Source organism: Mastigoproctus giganteus, chromosome 12 (assembly GCF_048544385.1).
Source record: "Mastigoproctus giganteus isolate SK-2022 chromosome 12, ASM4854438v1, whole genome shotgun sequence".
Taxonomy (NCBI): Eukaryota; Metazoa; Arthropoda; class Arachnida; order Uropygi; family Thelyphonidae; genus Mastigoproctus; species Mastigoproctus giganteus.
Window position 1 is genome coordinate 33,811,456 of NC_143586.1, and position 18,304 is coordinate 33,829,759.

Genomic DNA, 18,304 nt, shown 5'->3' on the forward strand with positions numbered 1-18,304 from the left:
TATGTTATTTCATCATTTTATACCATTCATTTCACTAATTTTATTTCAGTCTTTGAGATTAAATGTACTGAAATATACATTAATTTATAAAAGTATGTATATCCATAGCCAAATTTTCTTTCAAATCTGTTTATTTGCATTTGTTCTGTAAAAAAAAGGGGGGGGGCATAAAATTTATGAAATATTTTAAGGGGAATGCAAGGTAACAAAAGTTTTGGGAACTTCTGCTTTAGACCATTGTAATGCCACAAGTGAAGACTTGTAAGACCAAGTTTGAATATCAGGTTTGAATATATAGCCTTTTCCAAATTTGTATATTGCCATTTTATTTGATTTCAGAATGATAAAGCCTAATTAATGTAAGCGGCTAAGGTAAAAAAAGCCAACACAAGAACCACGGGAAACTTCATGAAACTTTTAGCAGTCAAGAGCGTTTCCTGGTACTGCAGCTTCTCCCTGCATTCTCGGTAAACAAATGGTGCATGTTATCAGTAGTGGCAGTAGAAGTCGATAATGATGTATTGATTAGTTTTTCTTATTATTAAAAGCAGATTATCGGAGTTCACGAGTGGGCTGAAAGTTACTTATGGGTACACCCTCCAGACCGCTTCAGTCTTAGGGTATTTATCCCTCCCTTTCCACTGTTTAACCTGATATGAAAATGACTTCTACAGACTGTGCGTGTTATTGGTATTTGGAGTAGAAGTCATTTTCCTATCAGGTTAAAACAGCGGGAAGGAGGGGAATAAACACCCTAAGACTGAGGCAGTCTGGAGGGTGTACCCATAAGTAAATTTCAGCCGTGAAGGCATTACACTCATGAACTCCAATAATCTGCTTTTAATAATGAGAAAAAAAAAAATCAATACATTGTTATCAACTTCTACTGCCACTACCGATAACATGCACCATCCGTTTACTGAGAATGCAGGGAGAAGCTGCGGTACCGGGAAACGCGTTTGACCGCTAAAAGTTTCCCGAAGTTTCTTGTGGTTCTCGTGTTGGCTTTGTTTAAAACATTTTTAAATGTTTTTTTTTTTTTTTTTTTTTTTTTTTTTTTTTTAAATAACTAATTCCACTTTGAATATGATAATTTGATTTTGCAATCCTTGTAATATAGACTAAAAAGCATTCTTGGGCAAGAGCCTCAAACTACACAGGAGTTTAGTGACATATGGGTTAGTGCAATTGCATAATTTTTATACATGGCAAACTACCCAAAGTAGGTAAATGGCATTGTTTTAATTTTATCTCATATTGTGAAAACCTTCACAGCGAGTTGTCATGATATTGCTGTACCCCAAATAAGTAATGCTTCACCAATGGAGAAGACTTATTACTTATTCTCTGCAGATACTATCACCCAGGCGGCACAGTTTGAGTGGTGGTATCCATCAGGGTTCCTGCCCACCCGCCGAAGAGGAGGCCAAGTAGCCTTGAAATGGTGCCATCTGGGTAGTGATTTCCACCAAGATTAAGTAACGATAGTCTTCTCCATTAGTGAAGCCTTACTTATTCCAGGTTGCGTAATATCATATCACTTTGCTGTGAAGGTTTTCACATGAGATATAATTAAAATGATGCTTGTTTACCTACTTTGTGTAGTTTGCTACGTATAAAAATTATACAATTGCACTAACTCATAAATCCTTGTAATATTGTTGACCATAAAAAAATCAGTGAAAAATCTCTTTGTGCCATACTATAAGCTTCTACATGCTTGGAGATAGGGTGTGAAAATCAGCTTATTTTCAGAGTGTTGATGACAATTTCATTACATTTTATTTTCATATTTTATAAAATTTTTCTGAAAATTGTAAAATTAGCTCAATTTATTCATTTTCGAACTTATTTTCTACATTATATCATAATTTCTACATAAGTTGTTATTAATGGACTTGCATACATCATGTTTGAGAAGCTGTTTCTGTTTATTGTACTTAATATGTATTCATTTTTAAGAAACTTTTGCAACGATATTAATATTACTTTGCATCAGACTATACAGCAGCAGTTTATTGCACAGTTTGCAACAGAAAGGCACAATTAATTAATTCACCAAGATGAATTCTGTTTCTTGGACTGTTGACCCATCCTTGATAATACTTCTTTAGGCAGTCTTTGGGAAGTTTATTGCAGTATATAGTGGCTGAAGCTGTCATATTCTTCCAGGAATGATGGTTAGAAATTCTTTCTACCTGAAAGAACTTGTGCATTTTCAGTTAGATACCTGATAGCAGAAACAACAGTCAGAAAAAGTTGTGACATCTGAATGAGGCCAGGTGAGTTTTCTTATCCACTGTACAATTGTGATTTGCATGCACAGACAAGAATTCTTTCCTTTTGAGTACAGTATAGGGTGGAAACCTATGCCAACTTATAATTTTCTTTGTTCATATCTCACTCACATTTTCAGAATAGGTGATGTTTAGTATGCATTCTTAATCCTTCAGAAATTGTATTCTTATATGCATATACGAGGTGGATCTTTAAAAATTCCAGGACTGAGTTTTTTTTTTAAATATCTGAATAAGAAAAATTTTTTATTTTATTTTATGATCTAGATTGTCTAGAATTTTCTATAGCAGGTGACTTTTTGGTTATACATGCATAAAGATTTATTTTTATCCATTGTTGATGATTAAGTAATGCACACATATTCTATAAAATTTACTTTTTGTTGAAGAAATCAGCCTCATAAATAGTGAAAATCATTGTTGAAGCACACACACACTGAAAAAACATCAAAGGTGGACATGATATCATTGAAGATCATGCAAGGTATTCATTTTCATTTAATCAAGCTAAACCAAATGGCCACCTGAGCCGTAGCTCATCTGCCACTTACAATCATAACTGTTTTATTTGTTAACAACCTTGGTCAATCAATTTAACAAAACAACAAACAATTACAAAAGTCTAACTTGACTAATGACAAAAATCAAAAGATAGCACAACCTTTAGCCTCGCGGCGGAGTCGGCATCTCCGCCCCCACCACGAGGAGGTAGGTTGCCCTATCTAGTGAAACACAGTCTGGTACCTGCCAGACTAAATAATAATAACAATTGATCTTTCAAAATTCATAATAACAATTGATCATACAGTACTCACACCGGTCCAGTTCCTGCGAACCCCAACACTGACGTTACTGTGACCGACGACCCCCAGTCATCACCGGGAGAAGTCTTCCTACAATTACTAAGAAGGGGGTACCCCAACATGATACCAACTAATCCTCTTCAGTTCTTCTCTTTAAAGTATCAACTGCCTTTAAATATTCTGGATAAGTTCGATCGTTAGCACCATGTGCAGAGGGCACCTTCCTCCTCCAGCAATTTACACATTTTGGAGCATCCGCTGTTTGTGTACAAGACTTAAAAGTATGACCACTCCCGGCACAGTGACTGCAGAACTCGCCGGCATCACAGTACCTGGCCACATGGCCATACGCCATACATTTATAACATTGTGTCGGCGTCCACAACTCCCGAACACGGTGTGAGCTCCAATTCAAAAACACTCTTGAATATTTTAAAAGGTATCTCCTTACACGTGGGGAAACCTCCACCACTACATTGTACCCGGGAGAATTCCTTGCCTTATTTTTAGCGAGTATTTTTATCTCGGAAAGAATTTGGTCTTTATTGACAAATCCGTCAACCAAATTCCTTTCCCACAATTCATTTTTTTAGGGACTCTCGATCTACATCTGAATCAACATCAAAAATTACTAATTCTTGGCAATCAACGAAGGGGCCTTTCAACCTCCATCCCAAGCTTTTGTACCTCCGTACACGCTTCAATTTTCTTGGCGTCGACTTCAGAAGCAGTTTCGATCATTACCCTTTTATTTCTTATAGGTTGAACTGATACTATCTTGACGTCAGTTAAGACAGGGGCAACTCGTCCCATCAACTCACTCTTAACTTGGTCACTAGTACTATATTTGTCTGCCTTTGCCTTCACTATAATCATTTTATTCTTGGACTTTACCTCACTGGAACTGACAGCCTCTGCATATGATCTTTGAACAGCCACTTCTTTTTCTTTCTGTTCCATCAAAGTGCTCAACTTGCTCGAACAGTCAAGGACTGCACCAACTCAGCCATCTTGCAAGGTATTGAAGACCTTGCACACAGCCAGTTATGAATTTCTCCTATATTAGAAACATCATTCAAGCTTGATTTGAGACAACCTCTCAAATTGGAATAACATATGGCAGGTGATAGGTCATTATAACTGAACTTTTAAACATGAAAAGATTGTGCAGCTTCTTTGTCCCCAAATTTTTAGAAGCACCTGCTTAAATTTAAATTTCAAAACAACTGATTAAAATTTGTGATATGCTTCAGTATTTCTTAAAACTACTGTGATGGGAGTTGAAATGTGGTGATATCTTTATTACTTCCCTCCCCCAATAAAATGTGTCCTCTGAAGGGAAGTCTGCCATCTCCAGAAGAAAAGAAGTTAGTTAATATATGAATGTGTTACATTTCAGGAATGTTAGTAAATAGTAATAATTCATGATTTATTTTCCAGATTTCTATTGGTCCAATTTTTAATGAAATTTGGAAAGTCTTAACAATTTATTCTAAAAGAGCCATATAAAATTCCACAAAAATCCATCCGCCAAGAATCAAGTTGTTATATGTGGATGTATAGACATAGAAAAAATAATTGCCAGACTTCTATTGGTATGATTTTAATGAAATTTGGGATGGCCCGACAAATCTTTTTAAAAGAGCCATATATAAATTTTTATGAAGATCCGTCCCCTAGGAGTTGAGTGATTATATACTGACAGATTGACACAGTGAAGACAAGGCACTTTATGCATGTATACTACTGCATCTAAAAATTTGGGCTGACTAGTCTAATGGTTTAAGTTATGCTAGAATTATTTTTTTTACTATAAAAATATTATTTATAAAGATGATAATAAGATTATGTGCCCAAAAATCATTAAGCACACGAAAGATGCAATCTGAAGGAGACCTGATCTGTGGGCAAGGAAAAATTAAAAATTCTCCCTGACAGTGCTGCGTATCACACCCATATTTCTGTTATATACTATGTATATAAATATTAAAAAAAAAAAAAAAAAAAAAAAAAAAACATAAATATCTGTTCATTTTTTTGTGCCAGCAAATTATATAACCTTTGATGACAACATACCCATTAGAGCTGAGGCCAGAAGTGTTTAGGAGATTACAAAAAGTACATACATAACAATAAAATGGGTCGTATTTACATTGAGTCAAATATGAACAAAAACAGAAACAAGAAAAAAACCGCACACACTACAGGTTTGAAAATAGAATGGCATTGCATCAACAGTTTTCTTGCTGATTTGGTGGTCATTGGAGAATAGGAATGCATTCACATTGAGTTGCTGAATCAGTTTGAGGGATGAATAATGGAGGGACCTATCAAGAGAGAAGATCCAATTACAGACAGAAATTAATGAAGATTTCTGCCTAGTATGCCGGGGGAATATGCCAGTCAACCTTATTCTAAACAGAAGGGGCTTGCCTATAGCATTCGAGAAGAGTGTGAACACTATGTACTGATTTTATCTGAAGCAGCTTCCTGAATGAGACCCAATTTAAATCTTCTGTTATCACTGTGGTGTGAGAGATGGTTTATTCATTTCCAGTTTTTTGGTTTCCCAAGTTAATAGCCTGTATTCCACAAAGAGGAAACTTTTAATATGAGAAGATGCTGCAGGTGCATATAATGAAAGAAAGAAGATAAGTTTTTATATAGCAGAAATAACTGGGTTGGAGACAAAGAAGCTGTTATCTTAATATACACATCTTACAGAGAGATAGTTTTAAGAAGATTGATGTGAGAATGAAAGATAAGTTGTTTAGTGTCAAATAGCACCCCCAGATCTTTTTAATATAGAACCAGCTTAACAGCTGAATTATAGTGGAGGGTTAGATTAGGTTTTTCTGGAGAAAGAAATATGGACACACTTATCATGATTAGTATGAAAGCCAAAAAGACTAAAATAATTAGTGACTGCAGCAAAAGTATCATTAAATATGTGAATTGTTCTGCTGTACCTCCTCAGGTGAGGTGGCCCATATTTTAATACCATTAGCATGAGCAGTGAGGAACACTTGCTTTAACACATCGACAGCCACAGCTTATTTGGGTAAATAGGTCTCAGACGCCAATCTGAGTTAGGCATGTTAAATTGTTCAAAACCCAAATTATAATATATATTCATCACCAAAACTCGTAAAAAAAAAAAGCGTCTCTAATTATCTTGTAGATAGCTTGTGTAATAGAAAATCTTTGTGGCAGTCAACTATGGGTTAACTCGATTAACTCAGATGTATTGTTACTTGCAGAATTCACTGTATATGAGTCAGTGCTGTGCTTAAGATTCTTGTGTAATAGAAAATCTTTGTGGCAGTCAACTACGGGTTAACTTGATTAACTCAGATGTATTGTTACTTGCAGAATTCACTGTATATGAGTCAGTGCTGTGCTTAAATCCAGAGTAGTGACACACTGTGCCGTGTACATTGTATTTAGTAATTTATGTGTTTTTTTTTTTAAACCTAAAACATGGATAAGAAAAGACCACTGACTGAAGAAGAGCTTGAGCTCTATGCTAATATGAGTAACTCGGAACTTGAAGAAATTTTTGACGAGCCATACGGTTCTGGTTCCAACAGTAACAATTATGAACCTTCTAAAGATTCAAGTGAGGATAGCGAAGATGAAGCCAGCTCCCAGCCTGAAGATAATCCTAATTCTCCGCAGGCAAGTACATCAAATAATGACAATAATTTGTGGAATGAAATAGCACAAGATCCTTCACAATTTATTTTTGTAGTCATCCTGAAGAAGCTGTGTTTTGCACATTGATTGTTAACTACTCTACTAATCTTGACATTATGTACAAATTTTGACATCTCACCCTTTGGCCCTTTGCCAATGTCATATAGGAAAATCAAAAAAAAATTGTATCTGTCTTCTATTTACTCAAATTAAGTGATTGCATGAAAAATTATGTAATAATAGGAAGGTGGGTTGATGCCATTACAATGTTATTGTGTGGTTTCAAAAGCTTGTTATGTTATGCAATGTATGAATGGCCCCTAAATTTGATAAATTTCCTAAATCTGTTTGATTTACTGTTGAATTACTGCTGAATCTGCTGAAGAATTACTGCTGAATCTGCTGAAGAATTACTGCTGAATCTGTTTGATTCAGCAGTAATTCTTTCACAGCTCAGTCTTAAAACATGCTACTTTCTTAATATAGACTGCTGAATCTTAATATAGACTGCTAAGGCTAAAAATCTAATAGAAAAGAGGACAGCATGAAGGAAAATTGTGAATTGAAGTCTGGTAGCCTACAAGGATTGATTTGTACTATTGCAGAAACTTATACACTCGCTGGTTATAACAGATTTGATGATGATAAACTTAATCTTTTCACATTTATTAAGCTTTCGAAGAGATATCATCATACTTTAAAAGCCTAAGGATTTTACTTTTATTTTTATATCCATTTTTTTGTGAATGCAAATTGCAAATGCATTTTAAAAAAAACAACCTTTTTCCTATTTCTGCTTGGTTTTTTTCCACTACCTTTCTGTTCCCTATTTTGTTTATTTTCCTCTTAAAAATTATTTTTCACTGCTGCCCTTCAATTTTTTTTTCATTAAATTTCTAATATTTATTTCACACCAAGTAATTACACATTATGAGTCTGATGTATAGTTATAACTTTTTTTTCTGGAATTGTTGAAATTCTGAACTATAATGATCTTACCAGAATGCAATTTTATTATTTCTACTTTTCCAGGATATTAGATTTAAATTTTTTTTTTTTTTTTTTTTTTAAATTCATGTGTATGATAGCTCCTTCCACAGGCAAAAAAAGATAAACAACAAATATATATATTTTTTGTTTGTCTTTTTTTTTTTTTTTTTTTTCATTTATACTTCTACTGTTCCATATTCTTTTTTGCAGTTCTTCAAACTGTAAAGTGAATGAGAAATGTGAGTGGGAGGGGTGGTGTTTGTTGTATTACCTCATGAAGCTTCTTTATGTATATTTATCACAGTTTTGCATTATTTATTATTATATTTATATGCATTTATATATTGAATAGAAATTTATTCAAAGATTTTAACAAATACATAAAAACGACTTGTATAAATATTCATGTTTTCTTTGAATTCCAAAGTGTCTAAAAATGCTTAATCTGATGGCAGATTTTATATTGCTAAAATGATTACTTTGATAACATATTAAAATGAAATATTAATTACTAAATTTTAAGGCACCTGCAGCATTTGGGCTCGTTACATTCCTTATGCATGAAGGGTTAGACAGAACAAGAATTCGAAAGCATCTTCTTATATTTGCTTTAGCAGCTCCACTTTTAGCTGTTGTTACATACTTTGGTATCAGTCAGGTAAGGTTTTTTTCTATAATTCTGATTATCTTATTTTCTGTTTGTAACTGTTGTAACCTCCCATTTCAGTATAATGAAGGGGATTGTGCTATCATAGCTTGTTCATCTGAATATGCAGCATATCCAGGGACATGGTGCCAATTTGTTAACAAGAGGCTTGCTCAAGAAGAATATCAGTGGAGGGTCATCCCCAGTTAAAATTGTCTGTTAAATTTTGTCAAACTAATTTTTTTTTAACAAGAGGCTCAGATAATCCCATAAAATTTAACAAGGGACTCATATAAGCCATCTCTTGAGACCCCTCCAGCACACCCCTGATTATATATATAATCAAATTAATCCAAAAATTAAATAGAGAAATAAAAATTATATATTAAAATAAATAAGAAAAATAATAGGAAAAGCTAACATCAGTGGCAGCAGAAAAGCACAATCCACTACATGCATATAATAGCGTATAATAAGCTAAATTAAAATAGAATATTGCCAGTAGCATGGCAAACCAGTAGAGTGAAAATGAACTGAACCAAATAAAATAACAATAACAGAAAAATGTGGGAGGGGGGTAAAGAAGAAAAGGGTAGTGTTGAAGCAACGTTCCTAAAATAATTTAGAAATTAAGCCAATTAAAAGAAATTTAGTGGTGCTCCCTCGATGGCACCCGTTTTTGAATTATGCGAAATCTCACTAAGGTGGAAAAGTAAACTAACAACATTACATGACCAAATAAACTGAAAATTAATAAAATAAAATAGACTGACCATTATGCCCCATCTCGACAGAGGACCACGAGGCCAATAATAGTGAGGGAATCACTGCATTTCAGACACTAAACAAATCCATGCAACGAATGATACTAAGATCAAACCGCCCATGCAATAGATTTGCATAGCGGTAGTCCTTATGCAGTGAAAAATAATAAAACAGAAAACCTAGTACTCGCATGGCCAAACCACACCGCTGACAAAACAATAGTTGAACTGAAAATAATTTGTTTCTATATATTTTCAGTGCAACTATTGTTTTGTCAGTGGTGTGGTTTGGTCATGCAAGTACTAGGCTTTCTGTTTTATTATTTTTCACTACATAAGGACCACCACTATGCAAATATATTGCATCCGCGGTTTGATCTTAGTATCATTCCTTCGTTGCATGGATTTGTTTAGCGTTCGAAATGCAGTGATTTCCCCGATTATTATTGCCCTCTTGGTCCTCTGTCGAGATCGGGCATAATGGTCAGTCTATTTTATTTTATTTTATTAATTTTCAGTTTATTTGGTCATGTAATGTTGTTAGTTTACGTTTCCACCTTAGTGAGATTTCACATAATTTGGAAACGGGTGCCATCGAGGGTGTGCCGCTAAATTTCTTTAATTGGCTTAATTTCTAAATTATTTTAGGAACATTGCTTCAACACTACCCTTTTCTTCTTTACTCCCCTCTCCCATATTTTTCTGTTATTGTTATTTTATTTGGTTCAGTTCATTTTCACTCTACTGGTTTGCCATGCTACTGGCAATATTCCATTTTAATTTAGCTTATATTCAAAGGGATTATTTGCTTAAGCAATTTTTTTAAAAATAAAAATTTATTTATTTGAAAATACTTGCTTATTTGTGCTGGCTGCAAAGATAGAGCTAATAAGTATATATTTTGTATTGATTTATCTAAATGTATGTTGTTTCCATAAGCAGTCCATGTCTGGCTATACAGCTAATGGGAGATAAAGTTAGGAAAGTACCTAGGATAGCAATAGACACTCCTGCCCTCGTATTGCACTAATAGCTCAGAGTGTTGAAGAATTTTAGGTGAAGGACAGTGAAAAGAATACAATTGAAGAAAATACAGTTGGTGCTCAGGTAATCCAGGGGTGCAAGTTCCTGTCCGTATTAGTAACGGCCCTGGATTGGGTAGGTTTTTGCAGTTTTGAAGATGTCTTGGTATCTTTGTATATCCGAAATGTTATGTTAATGTCTACTCTAATGCTTAAATTAACCCTAAAGCTATTAACTATTATAATTAGAAATATATAAACCAACCAACATTAAGGACTCAAAATTAAAAATTAAAAAATTGTTTTAAATTATTTTAAAAATTAAAATTTAGAAGGTAATTGGCAGATATATGTGAAATGGTATCTATTCAGAATGCCACACCATTCCACTATTTCAGTAAATTGTACTGAAATAGTCCATATATGCCGCCATTAATGTTTCAATAGTTTACTGTACATATAATTTTGTGCTGGGGCCAAAAATTTTTAAAAGAAAGGAATTTATCTAATGTACAGGAAACTGTGGCATCAACGTTAAGTTACCTATACTTTTAAGCTGTTGATGATTGCTGCTAGTTAGAGAAATTAACAATATACAGGGTGTCTCAAAAATACATGGCATAACTTCAGGAATGAGTTCCTCATATGTAGACCATAAAAATATTTTATATCAACATAGTTCCGGAAATGCTTGGTTTTTGAGTTTTGAAGGTCTGTCTATGACACTTAACTCTTCACATCACCTTATAGTAATTGTTCAAAATGTCCACCTTCTGCCTGAATAAAGGCCTCATATCGACATCTCATGGACTCGTGAAGACTATGCCAAATTCCTGGCATGTTTCGTATTGTCTCACAACCTGCCACAATTCGATTGTGGAGAGTTTCCACATCAGCTACCAGAGTCGAATACAGCAATGATTTTAAATGGCCCCACAAGAAGAAATCTAGTGGGTTTAAATCAGTGAGCGTGGAGGCCAGGCAGTTGGTCCACCCCTCTACTTCAGGAGTTGTAGATCTTGGTCATTCTTTGTCGGCAGCATGAAGTGTAAAGGTCCCATGTTCACAAAGGTGTCGATGGATACCTTGAAACGTTTTCCTGTGTGGACGTCTTCGTTCTGGGAACCTTTCATGGTACAAATGACGAGCCTCCGGAGCATTGCCGTCTGCCAAACCGTACATAAAGTGCATATCCGTTTGCTCCTGATTTGAGTACATGGTCGGAATGGAAAACCACCAGATTCTACCAGTACCTTGTGATGAAGGAAATCATCTACGGAAGATAAGACATTCCTTTAATAACTTGGGAACCAAGCATTTCCTGAACTATGTTGATATAAAATATTTTTATTGTCTACATATGAGGAACTCATTCCTGAAGTTATGCCGTGTATTTTTGAGACACCATGTATTTTTAAGTCGCTGCTAGGACTTACCGACTCGCATTTGGCAGTCAGAATCAAAAAGTGAGAACGATTGTTTGAGTTTGTTGCCCTAGACAATATTATATGTGCAGGAAACCATTAAAATGTTAATGGTGGCATATATTGACTATTTCAGTACAATTTACTGAAATAGTGAAACAGTGTGGCATCCTGAAGAGATACCGTTTCACATATATCTGCCAGTTACCTTCTAAATTTTAATTTTTAAATAATTTTTAAATAATTTTTAAAATAATTTTTAAAAAATTTTAATTTTTGATATTGAGTTCTTAATGTTAATTGGTTTATATATTTCTAATTATAATAGTTAATAGCTTTAGGGTTAATTTAAGCATTAGAGTAGAATTAACATAACATTTCGGATATACAAAGATACCAAGATATCTCTTTCCAAGTTGCAAAAATGTCCGTATTAGTAACGGTCCAATCCAGAGCCATTACTAATATGGACGGGAACTTGCGCCCCACGGATTACCCAAGCACCAACTGTATTTTCTTCAATCATATTCTTTTCACTGTCCTTCCCCTAAAATTCTTCAACACTCTAAGCTATTAGTGCAATACAAGGGCAGGAATGTCTATTGCTATCCTAAGTACGTTCCTAACTTCGCCTCCCATTAGCTGTATAGCCAGACATGGACTGCTGATATATATATATATATATATGATTCTTTATTAACATAAATTGTATACAATAATGATTCCTTATACAGAAATCCAGAGGAATCTTATAATAAGTTGTTTATACAAGTGATTTTTTTTTAATAGAAAAAAATAAATAAAATAAAAATAAATAATAATAAATAAATAAAAAAACAAAAAATAATAATCAAAATGTAATAATGAAATAGTAATTAAAAACGAAAAAGGACTACAAGTTGAGCATAACATGAAATGACATCGGCTAACTAAGACCGGCACTTACATAATTGTCCTTTACAAACAGAGAGATGGGATAGGCCAAGATGCCATTGTGATATGCCTTGTCAATAGACCACAGGTCGATGTTGAGCAAGCTGAGTGTCCAGAGTCACATCTGGGAAAGGTCTCTTGAAATTCTGTAACTTCTGGAGCCTTGAGCACAAGGAGAGGATACTGCAGAAATATCTACCTGGCAACCACCAACCAGGGAAATAAACGGCACACACAGAGATTTGACAAACCAGCAATTCGGTAGATCCTATTCTTCTATGTCACCTCCTGGATAAGTGGATGCCTTAATTAGGGGTAGTGAACTCATTTGACAGATTGCTACGGTGCCATCTCCCAATTCTGTTAGTAGCCAGTGTGTGATTTGAGGTGAAGGTAGCAATTTCCATTTCATCTCTGAGCCAGGTTTCAGTCAGAATGATGAAGTCATACTCTGCTCAGGAAAGTAAATCAAGTAGGCCATCTAGTTTGTTTTTGACACTCCTGATGCTTTGTAGGAAACATCGGATATTTATCTCCACAGAGGGTTCTAATATGACGAGATTACTCTCCAAACAATATCTGCTTTTCATATAATGATGTGAAATCTTGTCTGGGGACCGATGTCGCACTCAATGTGCCATGTTGCTTGATATTCTAACTGGAATGCGACCAGTCTGATGTTCGTTCTTCATCTCCATGCTAGATATCCATGAATTGTACCCACTCCCAGATATAATTTGGGGGGACTCCACTAGAGAGGACAGGTAGCATTGCTGGTGTAGTTATGCATTGTTGTGGAATGGGGTTCGGGCTTGATGGGTTCTTAGCCTTTAGTCTCCCATAGAATGGCATCACCAACAGGCCTCTGGGCCAATATTCGGCATTGAGGTGTCGTTGGTAATTGGGCCCATCAATCTGAATTCTGAAGGAGGCATAAGAGGGTGCTTGGTATTTATTTTGAAAGGCTTACCAGATATGCCTAGTTCCTTCAATAGTGCCTCTATTTGTTCAACTTTTGTCAACGGATCCAGCCTGCTAACGAAATTATTCACTTGGTGAAAATATTCACTCAGATCACTTGGCGATTTCGTATTCTGAGGCTAGTATTAACTGCTCTCGTGCCAATCAAGGTCTTGCTGTTTCTGGAATGCTGTTGCCTTGGGGATGCTTGCATTGATGCAGGTCCAGGCATCTGGCATTGCTGTGCTCCATTCATGTCTGCAAGCTCTGAGTTCTGTTTCGTAGATTTTAACATGGCGCTATAGGCGCTGTCTTTAGAGAGTACAACTATTTCCGTTTTAGGTAGTAGCAATGACTCAGGTGAGGGAGATGGGTGTTCCAGTGGGACTGGACAGGGGAACCTAGTGTTCACGGGCAAAACATCTTGTAGTAAGCTCAAGGACTTTCGTTGATAGTCTTCAAGCTGGCTCAGATATTCCATTAGTGAGCTATTTTCTGAATGCAGTTTTCTTAGAATGCCTTCAATGGTTTCAAGTTTCTCGGTGTTACCCTGCAAAAATCACACCTGACTGAAGCCTATGATTCCGTTTGATTACAATTATCAGTAACCCCAGGCAAAAGCTTACTGTTCATAGCTGGTTCACTGAGAGTGGAATTGTTATGTGTGGTAACATCATTAATATCATTGTGGGAAGGAGCAGCAGCAGTGCGTATCACACGCTTCTTGATTAGACCGGGGTTCGAGCTCGTCGCCACCAAATACGGAGGATGCGGAAAGGTCAGAGAATGACCACCGCATATCCCGGAGCAATATGAGCTTAGTTGCTAATGCTCCTAAAAACCAAATAACAAACAAACAAACAAATTAATATCATTCAGCATTCCAGAGGAAGAGACTGTGGGGGAAGAAGGCAAGTGCTCCAAGGGAGCAGCCAATATGTCAGCTACATTTGACAAATCCCTATTTTGCTTGTGGCAGAGTGCACATCTCCATTTTGATTTCCTAAGTTATGCAGTCCGTTTTATAACTTTTATGACACTACAGAAATTGCAAAAAAGAAGCTGGCATAATGATGTGCCTTTTATCAGGCAGTCAGAAGGTTTTTTGCAGCTCGAGCAGGGTTGCATATTTTTTTATGGCATTGTACTTAAAATTCACTAAACGTTAACAGGGAGAGATATGGCAGGGTTGCTGACAAAGTAAAAGCAGAGTACTTACTGACCTAGGAATATTCCTTCAAGCTAGGATTAAGTTGGGTGGTGAGAAGCTGACCGCTTACTCTTCGCAGTGTGTGGGCTCCGGTGGGTAAGGGAATACACACTGTACTCACAATGGCGAACAACATGGTCCAATTTAACTTTAGCACTGCCAGGAAATCCGGAATTACTGGACGAATTAGTAGCAAAAAGCACTTTAATAACCACTCATTGCAAACTGTGAATATAAATCTAAGATATTGGATGAAAATTAAGATGGTTACACTAGTTTAAGAAACTAAAACAATTGAAATAAGCCGAGTGTGCAAATCATGCGTATGCACATTAATCATATGGTAGGGAAGGGAAAGGTAATGTTTGGCTCATTGAGGAAGATGTACAATATTCTAATTTCTTGAAAAATTCTCTGTATTAACCAAGAAATACTTGTGCAAAAACTCATCGGCATATGATCATTTTTCTCTATCCACTAGATGCTTCTCAAGTTTTTAATAGTAAAATTGATAAAAAAAAAATTCTTTCTTTATTCTAAGTTAATTTATAATGTCCTTCAATAGTGTCCTTCATGTGTTCCTTTACCAGAATCATAACTTTCTGCTGTGAATTTAATTATTTAAGGAATAAGGAGGAAAAAATGTTTCATGCATAAAAATATTAGCATTAGTAGCATATCATGCACGAAAACAAGCTTATGCAGCATCAGCAAAAAAAAAAAAAAAAAACACTCCCATTTCACCCCTCCATTTCTTCCAAATACCTGTCCAGCTCAACCTTAAATTTATTTAGGCTATTAGCTTCCACCAATCAATACCTGCTGGCTAAAGGCAAATTTCCGCATATATATTCTACAACTACCTCTCCTCAATTTGAAACTTTTCCTTGCCCCCTCAGGTTCTTAGTCTGAGCAAGGGGAAGAATCCCATCAGCATTCAGCTTGCTCAACCCATTCAAAACCTTATACACCTCAATCAGATCACCTTGCAGATGCCTACTCTTCAAGCACTGCAATTTACAGAACTTAAGCCTTTCTTGGTAAGAGCACTCCTTTGTTCCCCTCACAAATCTTGTTGCCCTTTGTACTCGTTCTAGCAACTCCACATCCTTCCAGAAATGAGGCCTCCACACCTGTACACAGTACTCTAGGTGTGGCCTAATCATTGCCTTGTATAATGGGATAATCACCTCCCTGTCCCTGCTAGCAAAATTCCTATATATCATTGACAAGACTCCATGACCTGCCCTGGCAGCCTGTCTTCACTGCTTAGCGAACTTCATATTTGACTGCACAGTTACCGCCAGGTCTTTTTCAGTTTCCACTTCCCTGAGTGTAGTACCACAGAGTTGGTATGCTTCTCTTTGGTTATCGCTACCCATATGCAGTACTTTGCATTTGTCAATGTTAAACTTCAGTTGCCACTTCTCAGCCCATTTTCCCAACTTATCTGGATCCAGTTGGAGTAGCATACTGTCTTTACTGCCGTTAACAACCCTGCCAACCTTTGTATTATCTGCAGACTTGGACATTAAACCTGGTATATCTTCATCCATATCATTGATAAATATACAAAACAACAATGGGCACAACACCGAACCCTAGGGAACTCCACTAACAACATTTGTCCGCGAAGAGCAATGTCCATTGATTACCACTCTTCCACTTAACCATCACTTTATCCATTCTAGCAACTTACCCTTAATGCCATACCTATCCAATTTGTACATCAGTCTTCCATGTGCAACAGTATCAAAAGCTTTCTTGAAATCCAAGTATATGATATCAAAATTATTTTTGGCATTCAGTTCCTGTGTGACCACATCATTATATCCAATCAAATTGGTCAGACAAGACCTCCCTTTAACAAACCCATGCTGTGTCTTAACCATTACCGCAGTCTTGTCTAGATGATCCTGCAGTGTTTCTTTAACTAGTCATTCCATTATTTTACCCGGAACACAAGTAAAACTAACAGGTCTGTAGTTACTTGTGTCACCTTTGGAACCCCCTTTGTGAATTGGTGATACATTTGCACACCTCCAGTCCATGGGGACTTCCCCTGAGTCCAAGGAAGCTCTCTTAATTATGGCTAAGGGTTTTCTTACTTCATTTGCTGCCTCCTTTAATATAACTGAATAGATCCTGTCCACCCCAGGTGCCTTCCTTATGTTTAACTTCAACAATTTCTCCTCCGCTTTGTTCTCAGTTGTTACAAAATAACTTAGCTCCCTGTTAGCGTTTGATAAACTTCCGGCTCTCCCCGCATTGAATGACTCCTCGTGTGTGCATGTAGATGTAAACTACTCATTCAGTTTATCAGCTACCTGAGCATGATCATCAATAGTCAACCCATCTATGTTGTCACCCAATCTGATTCATCTCTTTCCTTCTAGAATTTACATAAGTAAAGAACTCTTTGCATCCTTTGCCAAAGATTTCTCGTAATCTGCCTTCGCCTCCTTTTTGACTTGATTACAGACTAGTTTATACCTGCCATAGGCTTCTGTGTCACCTGATACTTTATATGCATCCTATTCATTCTTTTTCCCTCCCACGAGCCTGATTATTTCATCTGACATCTATTTAGGCCTATACCTTGAACAGTATTTCTTAGTTGGAATGAAAAGCCTAGTAGCCTCCAAAATTAAGTCCCCAAAGGCTTCTCATTTAGAATTTGCTGTTGGTAACATCATCAGTTGATCCCACTGTACAGAATTTAAAAATTGTTTGAGACCACTGTAGTCACCTTTATGAAAGCAAAAGCCCTTCCCTTCAGCCTTGGTGGTAGTTACATCTTTAAGTAATTCCCGCATCAGTACATTGTGATCACTGTAACCCAGTGGTTCCTTTATCTGCAGATTCTTAATGCATGAAGAATCACTACTGATAATCAGATCAAGAGTATTACTCCCTCTGGTTGCCTCTCGAACATGTTTCTGTAGAAAACAGTCGTCCAATAAATCCACAAAAGTCTTGCTAGTGTGTGAGTGACCAACCAAAAAGGTCCAGTTAATATCTGGAAAGTTAAAATCCCCCATTAAAAGACATTCTGATTTACTGGCCCACTCTATTTCTCTACACAATTGCCCATTATATTCATCAGGCATATAACACACACCTACTCTCATTTTTCTTTTGCCAGTGCTTATTTCATACCAAACAGACTCAACACTGCATTGTCCAGCAACATCAATTGGATGCACTTCCTTAGATTTTGTGTTTCTTAACTAATAGCATAACCCCTTCTCTCTTCCTGTTCTCTGTATCCTTCCTGTGCGCATTGTACTCCCCAAATTTCAATTCTGTACTGCTTATATCTGTGTGACACCACGTCTCTGATATCCCAACAGTATCTGCCTTTGATGTCTTGACTAACACTTCAAGCTCATCAAATTTATTAACTACACTCCTAGCATTGGTGTACATGCCAGTATACATGCACCTGTTCCTACTCTTAGTTACTCTAACATAGCCCATGTATTTATTTGTTCCACTATGACTCCCATCAGTCCTGGAAATCTCCATTACCTTGCTTTCCAGGCTGCTGCTCATTCTA

At 36.2% G+C, this 18,304-nt stretch overlaps 1 protein-coding gene across 1 annotated transcript in view; it reads left to right on the forward strand.

Annotated features, from left to right (window-relative positions):
- Zip102B (Zinc/iron regulated transporter-related protein 102B) overlaps positions 1–18,304 on the forward strand; it is an 82,957-nt gene that overhangs the window by 54,658 nt on the left and 9,995 nt on the right. Inside the window, exon 6 of the mRNA XM_090386871.1 lies at positions 8,310–8,444. Within this exon, the coding sequence (XP_090242997.1) occupies positions 8,310–8,444 (135 nt within the window). The remainder of the gene's footprint in view (positions 1–8,309; positions 8,445–18,304) is intronic.